The sequence below is a fragment of the Pantherophis guttatus genome, chromosome 1 (assembly GCF_059756535.1).
Source record: "Pantherophis guttatus breed Tessera chromosome 1, ASM5975653v1, whole genome shotgun sequence".
NCBI lineage: Eukaryota > Metazoa > Chordata > Lepidosauria > Squamata > Colubridae > Pantherophis > Pantherophis guttatus.
In genome coordinates, this window is record NC_142063.1 from 307,592,880 (window position 1) to 307,606,271 (window position 13,392).

At 37.8% G+C, this 13,392-nt stretch overlaps 1 protein-coding gene across 1 annotated transcript in view; it reads left to right on the forward strand.

Annotated features, from left to right (window-relative positions):
- The window catches only part of BUB1 (BUB1 mitotic checkpoint serine/threonine kinase), a 38,682-nt gene that overhangs the window by 10,372 nt on the left and 14,918 nt on the right, over positions 1 to 13,392 (forward strand). Inside the window, exons 5-12 of the mRNA XM_087883267.1 lie at positions 538 to 581; positions 2,785 to 2,867; positions 4,378 to 4,430; positions 5,066 to 5,262; positions 7,373 to 7,530; positions 9,302 to 9,711; positions 10,790 to 10,842; positions 11,734 to 11,856. Coding sequence (XP_087739393.1) covers positions 538 to 581; positions 2,785 to 2,867; positions 4,378 to 4,430; positions 5,066 to 5,262; positions 7,373 to 7,530; positions 9,302 to 9,711; positions 10,790 to 10,842; positions 11,734 to 11,856 — 1,121 coding nt within the window. The remainder of the gene's footprint in view (positions 1 to 537; positions 582 to 2,784; positions 2,868 to 4,377; positions 4,431 to 5,065; positions 5,263 to 7,372; positions 7,531 to 9,301; positions 9,712 to 10,789; positions 10,843 to 11,733; positions 11,857 to 13,392) is intronic.

A 13,392-nucleotide genomic window follows, 5' to 3' on the forward strand; every position in this document is an offset into this window, starting at 1 on the left:
ACACACGGTATGACTGGTTGTTTAACAACTGTCCAAAATTATGATAACTTGGAAAGCACTTCTGACCATCATAATACGTTGTGCTCTCTTCTCCCTGAAGTCACATGACTATTTGTCAGGCACTTGGCAACTGGTTGGATTTATGACTTGTTGCAGTGTCCCATAGATACAAAACTGCAATGTGTGATATTTTTTCGTGGTTTCTGAGGAAAAAAAGACTACTTGGGGGCTTTTTAAAGTATTTGCTTAACATCTCTGTAATTTGCTTGAGAACCATCATAAAAGCAGTAAAAAAAAATCAGGTCTGGTCAAGTTGATCCCTAGACTTATGACCACAATAACTTATAACCAAAATATGGGTCCCAATTGTGGTCATAAGGCAGGTTACCTGTACTTGTAAACTGCCTTTTAACATTCCTAAAATAAAGTGTTTATTTCTCTTCTAGTTCTTAAATTAAATCTTAATTACTGGAGAAAAATTGAGTTTCTTCTGTCAGATTTCTAGCATTGGTTAATACATTTTCACATTAATTTTAGGTTGTTACAAAATAGTTTGCCAGAAAATGAAATTTCAACTCCAGGTGGGTCTGATTCCATAAATGTATGCCATGTCATGTAATAATTTGATTTAAAAAAAAAATACTTGCTATTTCTCAAGACTGCTATCACATTGTGTTATTTTAAAAACTGAGGGACGTGATGTTCACCAACTTTCTTTGGACTTTGAAATTTCTCAAAATGGAGTGTCAGATTTAGAGAACTTGTGTGACCTCTTGTTAGGGAAGAAAATGTTTGTATAATGGTATCAAAAACTTGATGTGTACAAATACTTCAGCAACATGGCTGCTTCCTTCTCCAAAATATATTCTGACTATAACAGTTCAACTCTGTTTTTAAAGTCTACATTTGAAAAATATTATCAAATGCATTTGCTTTCATGTGTATTGTGTGTGCACTCAGAAACTATAGAAGTTCATTAGCTTTTAATTGGCAAGTGAACATTAAAGCCTTATGTTAGCATGTTGATTGAATCCAATATTTGTATGGGTAAAGTGAGACTGCTGTGTGTGAAGTAGGTAGGGCTACACACATTATTGCTGATAGGCTTTGAAAGCCAAGAAGGATTATAGAAAACAAGTACTAAGAGAAAAGGTGGAAGGAATTTATGAGCATTAGACCGGGGATTAGCATGGTAGTGAGCGGGAGGGGGGGGGATGCACTGGCCAGATACCTGAAGGATTGTCATAAAGAACAAAGAAAGATTTGTTTCTGTGTCCAAGAAGGCAAAGCTTGATCTAATAGCATGATATTAACAGAATAAGATATTTCAGCTCAATGTCAGGGGAAAAAAAAGTCTTGGTAATTATTTATTTTGCTCTGTTGTTGAGATTTATAAATGAAGAAGCCAGATAATACTTCAAGATGCTTTACTATGGATTTCAAACATTGAGCTAAGTGAGCTAAATTGTCTGCAACGTCACCACTCTGATATTGGGGATTAAAACTACCGGTAGATGTGAGAACTGGACAGGACCAGATATTTTGAGCAGAGAGGAAAGCATATCTAAATAAGGGTATGCCAAAAGAGGGGAACAAGTGGGAGTTGGAAAAGAAAGGAAAAAAAATAACTTTGTGGAAGCTTAATGTATGAGAATAGAGATGAGATTTAACGTATAAGATGCATTGCATTCATAGAAGGTAATTCTTCCTTCAATATTGCAGTGCAGAGCAGGCTGTCTGGAAAGCGGGAGAGCGTTTAAGAAGGATTTAGGGCAGTGATGGCTAACCTTTTTGCCATCATGTGCCAAAAGCGTGGGGAGCGTGGGAGGGTCGCACATGTGTGTGCCCACACCCATAATTCTATGCGCCCTACCCCCCCATGCATGTGTGACCCCCTCCCGCACTTGCCACGCTTTTGGCACGCAATGGCACAGTTGGCCCGGTAGGCCCGTTTTTCGCCTTCCCCTTTTGGTTCATACTTGCGACCATTGCTGTGTCCCAAGGTCATTCGATCACTTTTTTCAACCTTTTGATGAGCAAAATCAAGGGGTGGGGGGAAGCCAGATTCACTTAACCGCATTACTAACTTATCGAGTGCAGTGATTCATTTAACAATTGTGGCAAGGAAAGTTGTAAAATAGGGCAAACATCACGTTAACAAATGTCTCAAAATAATGAGATTGCAATCTAAATCTCTCCTTGTTTATAAGGTTTAAAATTTTCTCTTTTGTGTTGGCCTAACTTGAAAATGTGAACATAAAGAAACAGATTCTTCTCTAAAATCTAGTTTAGCTCTCTGTAATCTTCCTTGGGGAACAGGCCTTACCTGGCTCTCCGGATGCATTGGATAAGAACTGCCAACATCCTCAACCAAAATAGCAAGCAGGTGTGTCAAGTGTAAATGATAGAGTTGTAGTTAGAACATCTGGAAGGCCTTGCATAGGGTAAAATTGGTTTTGAAATGTCCAGTGTTTTGGTACAGTATTACTTCTGATAATTGGCAAGGCCGGCCTGGCCTAACCTCTCTTTTAAACTTTTTTAAAATTTCTAAATTTTAAATTTGTCTTATGAATTTGGGGTGTTTTAAATTTCGTTTTCCGGGCCAATTATTTAATTGTATTTTAATGGTTTTTAAGCATTTGTATTATATGTATTTTATTTGGCTGTTCAACGCCCTGAGTCCTTCGGGAGAAGGGCGGTATACAAATTTAATAAATAAATAAATAAATAATAATAAATAATTGGTAGCCACCTTTACACGTCTAACAGTATATTTTTCTTTAGGTGGTGTTTTGCAGCAACGTAATCCTCAGCTGTCTAATCAGTTGGCTTCTAAAAATGATTCAGACTGTCCCTACCAGAGTCAGGTAACTAAAAATAGAATCTATTATTAAATATACCATGATATTTAAAAAATCCCATTTACACATTTATTTTTCTTTGTTAATTGTACAGCTACAGATGACAATCATACATTTTATGTTTAAGCAGTTATGATTGTAATGTTTTCCTTTTACATTTTAATGGCATTAAAATATGCCATTATTCAAATAATTACTGTTTGGAATTCTTAGACGGTGTTAAGACTCAGCTTTCCAAAGCATTACCAAATATAACCTTTCCCATTTGCATGTTTAAAAATGTCCACATCAAGGGAAAAAAAAATTGGCTGAACATTTATAGCTCTGCCCTATCCAGTGTTCTCACCACATCACCAGATGGCTCTTTGAAGCCTGCAGGCAGGTTGGGATGCTATGTTTTGGCCCCACCCAAGTAGCAGTTGCCCACCCTTGGCCTAAAACATCATTATCGAAGTTTTTTCTAAGTTTGGATATCCTGAAAAACCGTGGCTCTTCAAAAGAAACTGCAGCCTTTTAAGAGGAAGGGAAAAGAATTGCAAGTCAAAAGACTTCAGCTAGATTCCTTTAGACTTCATTTTAACACAGATGGAAATCCTTTTCTGAGCTACATTCTCGACTGCCCTGCCAGACAGTAAAACAAGGCTAAAGAATGCTGGGGCTTAAAAATTCAGGAGGGCCACAGGGACTCCGACTCCTTGTGTGATGCCTGAATATGACTAATGTGGGTTTTTCGTGTGTGATGAAACACTTACAAATACATTGCTGTTTCAACATACCGAGATCTTCTTTCAATAAATTCTACTTGCCTGCCACATTTCCCTACCATTTAGAGCCGTGATGGCGAACCTGTGGCACACGTGCCGGAGGTGGCACGCAGAGCCCTCTCTGTGGGCACGCACGCCATCGCCAGTTGCTCTTCTGGTTTCCAGCGTGCTGGCCAGCTGGTCTTCACAGGTGTCAGAGCTCTGGAAAATGGCCTGAAAAAGGCCCGAAAAATGGCCGAAAAACAGGCTGTTTTCAGGCCATTTTTGGGCCATTTTCAGGCTGTTTTTGGCCTGGAAAATGGCCCAAAAAATGGTCTGAAAATGTCCCAAAAAACGGCCTGAAAAATGGCCAAAAGTGACCAAAAAACAGGCATGCATGCGCCAGCCAGCTGATCTTCGGGTTTCCTATGCTCTGGTGCATACACTCGCACATGCACACTCATGCACACACGTTCCAGTTTGGGCACTCGGTGCCGAAAAGGTTCACCATCACTGATTTAGAGCAAACCTTTTGGCAGCACTTCCCTTCTTGATTTTTTAAAGAAATTCTACACCTCCCCAACTCTTGTTTAAATGAACACCTGTATAACAATAATATATATAGTACAGTAGATGCTTCATTCACTTAGATTTAGAAAAAGTATCCAAAGTTTGTCTTCATTCTCTCTGCCTCTATTTTTTAAAAAAAACAAAACTTGAAGTCTTTGCTAGACTAGTCCTCATTTTGAACTTTTATCTTATTTTTTTTTTAGAATTCAAACAGTTCTGAATTATATCCTATGACTTGCGGGGGACAAGAGAATATGTAAGTAATCAGTGTTTTAGGAATACGGTGTTCAGTAATTATAGGTAGATTTATAATTTCACCATTAGTTCATTTGTATAATCCAGATCTGGTATGTGTGAGGGGACATATGCCCATATGTACTTATTTATTCTTTGAATCTGGGGGAGCAGTCCCAATGCTTTAATTGACTTTTAGCTGAGGAAAACAATAAAAGCATGTATTAGGAGGGGTGCAAAGAAATCAAGATTCTTTTTTAACTCTTACTCCTCCTATAGATACTTCTGAATAAGAGTTATTTTACTCTTTATTGCACCCATTTTGAATTATACCCCCCCTCCCCAAATCTCATACATGCTCAAGTTTTTAATCTTTCCTAAGCAGCAAACTAAGCATATTGCCTGTCCCATTTTTAATCATGAGAAAATTACTGGTCCAAATCAATAGGTTTAGTGTATGAATGAGGTTTGGGGCCTTGATTTCCCATGGCTTATGTCCTGTGATTTAGCTACTGAATTTTGTTTTAATAGCATTTCTCAAAATATTTATATTACTTTATTGATTGGATAGAACATTGCATGTGCTTAAGCCTAATTGCTTGTTGTGTTGTTTCTGGCTCTGCTATAAAGGGCCCTAAATTCCATTTTTCTCCCTAGAGAAAAACCCAAGTACATCACCACCATTTCCAAGTCAGAAGTTGTACCGGTGCCATCAAGTCATGCTGCCCTTGAGCAGAAGGCGATGTATGTCAAGGCACTACTTGTTTGTGAAGGTTCTGAACTGTGCTTTGAAGAAGTGAGAGCCAAAGCATATTTGAAGAAGGCAGAATGTTTGAAAAGGCAAAAGGAATTGGGTAATTACTACAGTTTAACTCAGTTTCATGAGTTTGAAACATGGAACATAATACTTTAATGCTTCCACATGTGTTAAGCCGAGATGGGATTTAAATGGGTTTTGTGGAAATAAGGTTTCAGTCAGTGCTGTATAGTAGGTAGTCCTTGACTTACAGCCATTTGTTTAGTAACCGTTTGAAGTTACAACAGCATCAAAAAAGTGACTTTTAACTGTTTTTCACACTTATGATTGTTGCTGCAATCTCCATGATCACATGATCAAAATTAGCCACATGTTTTTATGGTAGTTGCATTGTCTTGGGGTCATGTGATTACCATTTGTAACCTTCCCAGCCAGCTTCCAAGAAGCAAAGTCAAAGGGTGGAAGCCAGATTTGCTTAATGATCGCATGATTCACTTAACAACTGCAGCAATTCGCTTAACAAGTGTGGCAAAAGAGGTTGTAAAATGGAGCAAACTCACTGAACAAATTTCTTGCTTAGCAACTACAATTTCAATTGCAGTTGTAAATCGAGGACTACCAGTGGATGAGCAAAGTATTTCCCGGTTTGGTTTCCTTTTTCACTGCTCTTGTTTTTCATGTCTTGATTGGTTAGCAACTTAAGGTACAAAAAGAGACCAGGAATAAGTGAAGATGCATTGGAAAACAAGCAACGAAATCGGTAGAGTAATGCACCATAGTTTTGTTCCTAAAAACAAGCCATGGAAATTTCTTAGACTGTTCATTTCTCACTTACTCAAGACACTCATAAATAACATTATAACTTAGGTTATCTGCAGATAAGTCTTACCGATTTCAGAGAGAATAAAGTCATCAATAATTACCCATTGATTTCAGTAGGGTGTAAATACATACATACATTTACACCCTTTTAACAGTGATAGGCTAAGATCTCATGCCACAAGCAAGGGAGAAGACATTCTTGTCTGTGAAAGGTAGCAAAGATGTAAGATCATATATACTTGTCCCCCCAAATATGCCAGGTATGCCAGTCTGCAACAACTACCGGTACCTTATAGTCTGCTACGTTCCTGAATTTGGCAGTGCCAATTATCAATGCTTGAATGTCTTCTGCATTCAACTTTATTAGAACAAACGCACATGCAAAAACTGCATCTGAACGTTATAGTTGGAGGCAGCTTGGTCAGCATAGTGCAGTGATGGCTAACCTTTTTGCCATCACCTGCCAAAAGTGGGGGTTGCGCCCCCCTGTGCATGTGCATGTGCCCCCCTGTCCCCCCCCACACTATTAGCACACGATGGCATGGTGGGACTGGAAGGCCCATTTTTCACCCTCCCCAGGCTCCAGCCTTTCTAGGAGCCTGGGGAGGGTGAAAACAGCCTCCCCCCCTCCCCCCCCGGAGACTCTCCGGAGTTTGGAAATGGCCCATTTCCCAACTTCCGGTGGGCCCGGAAGGCCTGAAAATCAGCTGGCTGGCGTGCGCATGTGCGCTGGAGCTGAGTTAGGGCAATGCTCGCGTGCCCACAGATATGGCTCCATGTGCCACCTGTGGCACGTGTGCCATAGGTTCGCCGTCACGGGCATAGTGCAATGGAATTTTTACTGAATTTCCTAGTAAAGTTAAACAATATCTTGCCCTATTCTTGTACACAAAATGGAAGTGGAACTATTTCCTTTTCTAATTAAGAAAAATTCTAGTTTTTAGCTAAACTATCAACTATTTTTCTCAGAGAATCTGTATCCTATATTTTTCCTTGTTGAAATCTTTTCTTTCTATAGGAGAATGTTCTGTCCTGTTACAGTAACATAACAATCAGGATTACTGTTCTAAATGCAGTGCTGTGTATAGATTTATCATGTTGAAGGCATTGGTCATGAATTCTTTGATTCCTAAATGCCTATTTGCATTGTTTTACCCATTGTTGCTGCAGGTGGATGAATGAGTGGATGGATGGATGTAAAATTAATAGACTGATAGATTTCAGGGTATCGATAACAAGTGTTATTTGACATTCTGTTTTATTTTCCTGCCATGTTGGGGTAGTAAGGGTCAGAGTTACTCAAAATATATCAGCCTTTAATGTTAAAGGAGAGGGAAAGAATTATTTTAACAATATAGTTAACGTATGGGTATTGATACTTTCAGAGAATGAAGACAACGAGTTAATGAAAAAGAAAGAAAGTGACCTCCTTGAGCTACAGAAACTGCAGCAGAAGTTGGACCAGCTCTCCCAATCTTCATCTTCATGCCAGAAAGATGTGTTACAGCCAATTGCTCACCAGTCCTTGCTAAGCTCGACAGGGGTATATTTGCAATGTGATTTATTAGTATGCATGGGGGGGGGGGTTATAAATCCATATTCTCCAGTTGGTACTTCCCAGTTTTGAACTACAGTTCTTATCATCCATAGATAAGAATTGTAGGATGAACTACAGCTCCCAGCACTTCTCATCATTGGCCGTAGTGGCTACAGCTGCTAGGAGATGCTGTCCAGCAACATCTGGACATATTGCTCTTGGAATACTTTGATTGAAAAAAGCCCTTGTCCTAGTATCTACCTATATCCCTCTATGAAGGATGATCAAGAACGTCTACTTCATAATGTCCATTCATAAGCAGAATTTTAACTATAAAGGACTTAAAAACATTTTCAGGAGCTCTTCTAGAACTACCGTATTTTTCAGAGTATAAGACGCACCTTCTTCCCCCCTAAAAGGGGGTGAAAATTTAGGTGTGTATTATACCCTGAATGTAGCCCCGCCCACCCGCTGGCCCCCACCCTTTGCCTCCCAGCAATTTACCTCCTTGCAGCAAGCAGCAAGAAGAAACAGACCATTTCAGCTTCAGCACAACCTAATTAGCACAAGTTGATTGTCCGTGGCATTGGCCTCCTGACTCAGCTGTTTCAGGCTGCAGGGATTGCCATTGCCTATTGCTGCGGGCCTCTGCTGCTTGCTGCAAGGAGGTAAATTGCTGGGAGCAGATTTTTTTTTCTTGTGCTAATCAAGCTATGCTGAAAACGAAAATGAAAGTAAAGCAGGCTGTTTGCTATTTGCTGCAAGGAGGCAAAGTTGCTGGAAGACAGAGACAGATTTCTTTTTCTTGTTTTCATCACCAAAAAAGGTAGGTGCATCTTATAGTCCAGAGCATCTTATACTCCGAAAAATACAGTATCTTACTCCAAATCTATATACGTACTTTACCTGTGCAAAGTAATTTTCCTGCCATTTAGTGAACATAGGCAACTACAGTAGTTCCTCTAGATAAGATTCTCTTTTACTGAATAATACTAGCTTCCCAGGGTTTTCCTAGCTGTTTAAGTAAAAAAGCTAAGTTAGAATCTTGAATCTTCTTTATCAAATAGTTATTTTTATGAGTGAAATATGGCTGTTCTTTTATTTCAATAAAAATCAGTAGGGATTACTATTTGAATAGACTCCTTCTTAATTATAATATGTGCCCATATTTCTAATGTAACTTTAAATTTATTATTTTTATAATATAATGAAATACTTTTCCAATCTATGCCTTCAATATAGGAAGGAATTCACATTTGAATTAGTAAAACCTTTTTCAATCTGTTTCAATTTTAATGCAACTTTTCTTGATCTGGTGGCCTATAGATGTTTGACTATTATGAAACTAGAATTGGCTGGAGTTATAGTACAACATAGCAAGTAAGTTGTAAAATATTGATCAAGTATGTTTTGCATGTAAGTACGGTTAGTGTTTCTAAAAAATAAAGTGTTCCAGATAAAGTTACCAAAATTGTTCTATGAGTACATTAGAGTAGGGATCCCCAACCTCTGGGCTATGGACCGTTGGGAACCGGATTGCTGAAGAGACAGGCTAGCACATGAAGCTTCATTTGTGTATGTGAGGAAGTTAGGCTGCAATTGCGAAACCATTTCCCCTGCTGCTGCCACCACTGCTGCCATTGGCCCACGGAATCAAAAAGGTTGGGGACCCCTGCATTAGAGCATGGAAATCAGTAAACAATTAAGTATACAAATGGCAAGAAGTCACTTAAAAATACAAGTATACAAATTTGTATTTTGTTCTTAATTTAATAAGGGTGATCAATGTGTACAAATGACAACAGCACAATGTTGGCCAGAGTGGATAGCGTCTTCTGTAACTCAGAGTGCTCCGAACTTGAGGACAGAACATCAGAGTTTATCAGGAGATGCTTTAACTTCCCAGCCTATTGGAAATCACCCACGAAGATCTGCTTTCAAGGAGATTGGAGCGTCTTCAACTTCTTTGTCAACGATGAGCAATGTGGCCAATACCAATGAAATTTTTGGACAACAGTTAGTATTTGATCCTCCGATGACAGCTCTAAGTGAGAAAGCTGCATTTGAAACTCGCCCTGATTTTGAAGAATGTGCAAATAGTCTGCGTAGACTTCAAGTCAGCAGTAATGATTCTGTCCAACCACCTCAGAAGTATACTACCTTCCATAATTGCCATGATGGAGAGATGTAAGTAAAAGTTAGGTTTCTCAGGTTCAGTTGCTTTTTTTAAATCCAAGAATTAACGTTCTGCGGATAGATGGGAATTAGATTTGTTACATCTTGTGGTTGGATTATATATCATATGAAGAATTCATATGGTTTGATTAATTTTTGTTATATATAAATCTAACTTGGTATTTGTAGTTTATAACCTAGGTTACTGGTGAACCAGATCACCATAACTTGTTCAATAAACCCTGGTTAAACAATCCATAATTAAATATGTGCAGTGTTGCAGCTGGGGATGTTTAGATAACCATATCTTAATAAGCTGGGATAGGAATGGACTATTGATCTCTGACATTTGTATTCCTAAGATCTTAATTTATCAAAATTAGTATTAGCAACAATCAACTTGATACATGTGAACCTGTTCTGCATTATATGCCACTATATGTGCTAGGAGATCTGTATGAATAAGATTTACTATATTTGAGGATATTTGAAATCCAATATTAAACACATTGTTAAAATATTGAAATATTAAATTTAAGACATCCGAGCTGACATGTAGACATTTGTTTATTTGTTTAATCTATAGGCTACCTGACTTCTAAACAATTCTGGGTAGCTCACAACTAAAACAACTAAAAGAGAAACAGCCAACTAGAAGAGTACAATACCAAACAACAAAACCCAAAAACCAAGCGGGTCAAAATAAAACAAGCAAAACAAAAAGGGGGCACCACAATCGCCTCGTCCCCAAAGCGAAAGATACTTTTAGTGACAACAGATGATTAAAAGGGTCTTTTAGAACTCGTATCCCATTCTTGATAAAAGTCAGTCTGTATAGTGGGATTGAATACTTCTACATTTTATTTAATGCAGAAGGACAACCACTCCCAGCACTTACAGTAAGATCTTCTTTGTGGACAACCATGCCACGTTTTTGAAGCACGCTTTCTCTCTCTGCCTCTCCATCTCCCCCTCCCCCCCTCCATATGTGTGAGTGTGTGTGTGTAAGACATTTCAGTACAATTTTGTTTTTGTAATAATTAGAAGCAGATTAATATGGGAAAATTTATGTGATGATTTTTCTGGGCAGGCACGTAGAGCCTTCAAATCGGAAAGAGCAGCATTCTATGGAAATGAGAGACGGTAATATATTTTCTTGCTTTCTGTGAGTGCTCTAATGGGTTACTAATCCATACTTTAAGGAGATTGTACAAGGTATAATTGTCTCTGTGTTAGTCTTTTGCAGCCTGTAGTCTGAGATCTTTGAAGCGCAGTGTCATGGGGTCGGAAGGGATCTCACAGAACATACAGTCCAAATCTCTGCCCAAAGCAGAAATCTTTATAACATCCTAAGCAAAAAAAAACCTTGCCCAACCTTTCTCTGGGGATGCACATCAAGGATTCCAGGAGGCAGGCTATTTCACTGTTTATTTATTTAAGAAACATATCTCATATCCTAAGCAACTTAAAGCAACCAATAGTCTCCTGACTCAGTCCCCATTCTAACTCAATACTAGAAGGAGAAAAGCCAGGTCTGGAAAGCTAAAAGGGTAGGGACCCCATGAATCTCAGCTGAGAGTCTATTCTAAAGAGCTGAGGCAGTTACAGAAAAGGCATATCTTTAAGGTCATAGCATTTAAGGGAAAGGGCTTAAAGTCCACCTACCCTATCTGACCTAGTGGGAAGGAAAGGTGAAAAACTCAGGCATATGGCATGTAGATCTTTAAAGATGATAACCAGCATGTTGAATTATAATGGAGATTCTGGTCACCATTATGGTTGTAAGTTGAGGACTATCTGTCCAACTTAAATACTTCATCAATTTTGGGAGCTATCTGTTTTTTTAAAAGGGGGGGCATATCAAGCTAAAATTCAAAGAAATTTCCTTTTTTTAAATACTCTTTCTTCCATTGTTATTGTTGTATCAAATGTACATTAGAAATAATAATAATAATCTGTAGTACTTCCTATAAATGTAAACCTCTTCTCTTGTGTGCTTCTGTCAAATTCTCATATTGCACTTTTTGGTACCAGATAACAGAAATATGTCAGGCTTTTTTGATCAACGTCATATGACTCTAAATGCATCAAGCATAATACAGGCAACCCCATCTAAAGTGCAGCCTTCTCCTACTGTTCACACAAAAGAAGCCTTGGGTAAGTATAAAGCCTGTTTTTTTAAAAAAAACAACAACAATACCCTGGGGGATATTTTTATAGACTCTTAGTTTTAGTTTTATAGACGCTTAACATTGATAAGTATGCTTGAAGAAACCCTTTCAGGTGAATAAGTAGCTGCCTTACAATGCACATAATGGGACATTCAGGGAAAGAATTCTGGAAGTGGTAATTAGATAGATTAGAAAGGACACATATGTTTATAAAGTTTTATGCAATAGTTTCAATAAATGATGGCCGTACTTCATTGCAATATCCATAAATACAATTTGTGCCTGTAAGCAACTCATTCATAATTCACGAGTAATATCAAGTCTTCAATTTACAGAATAATTGGGCCATAAATTTATTTTTCCAGTGTTGAAGGTCTAGTCTCACTAGACTCATAGCAATAAAAGGACATGGAGAATCCACTTCTGCTATCTAGCAGTTTCCTAATATTACTAGTATGTCCATCTAATGTATATATTTCAAAAGAATAGGAACATCCAAAAGCATTAAACCCTGTCTCAAAGTCTAATGTAAATAATTCTTCACAGAATACAACAATGTTAGAATATACGTTTGTTTTACTTTTTTCTGTTTAATTAAAAGCAAAACATTAAAAATAAATCAGAACAAGCAACTTCTTTGCTCAAAAAAGCTATAAAGTTCTTCTCGTTCTTTCTTCCTTAGTAGATCTTATCAGAAAATGTAGCTAAACATTTTTTTCTTCTCCATATTTGCTAACATCTGTTAGCCAGTACTGAGTTGCAAAAGAAAGGGTAGATTGGAAGTGATAATTTTATGTGCACTTTGTTAGTGTTCCACAGCTAACATACTAAGTAAATTTACTAAAGATGACAATATTAATGTATATACATGTAGTTTCAAAATATATCTCAATTGAACTAATAAGGAAACTGATTATCCAACTAATAAAAAGCAAATTTATAATCCATAAATACATTTAAATAAGCATGACAAAACCTGATAAAAATGTCGGTTAATTAACCAGTTTTTATTTTTGAAAAAAGCCATATATTTACCACATGAAAAATATGGTCTATATTTTTCAGCTGGAAAAGTAGGTTTAGCTGGTAAGCTATTTTTACCTTGCACATTACTTCCATGTAGATTGCAATTAAGACAATTAAAATATCCTAAAATTGCAAATGTCACTATAAAGTAACTTTAAGCTGCAACGGTGTGGCTAACGAGGAAGACCTTATTTCCTGAAAGTGAAAAGAGAGGCTGATAAGACTACATTCCATCTAGTACACGGGTGTCAAACTCGCTGAGTCACGTTGCCATCATGTGATGTATTGCAGTGTTTTTCCCTTCATGGAGTTGGCGTAGGCGTGGCCTGCGTGTGACGCATCTGGCCCTCAGGCCGTCAGTTTGACACTCCTGATCTAGTAGAAGCAATTAATTACAATTTTATGTTAACTCCTTGAATCACAATAATAACCTATATTATGCAGGAAAACCTGGAGTTAAATGGTTTATATGTAACTATTTGTCTCTTCATTTCTT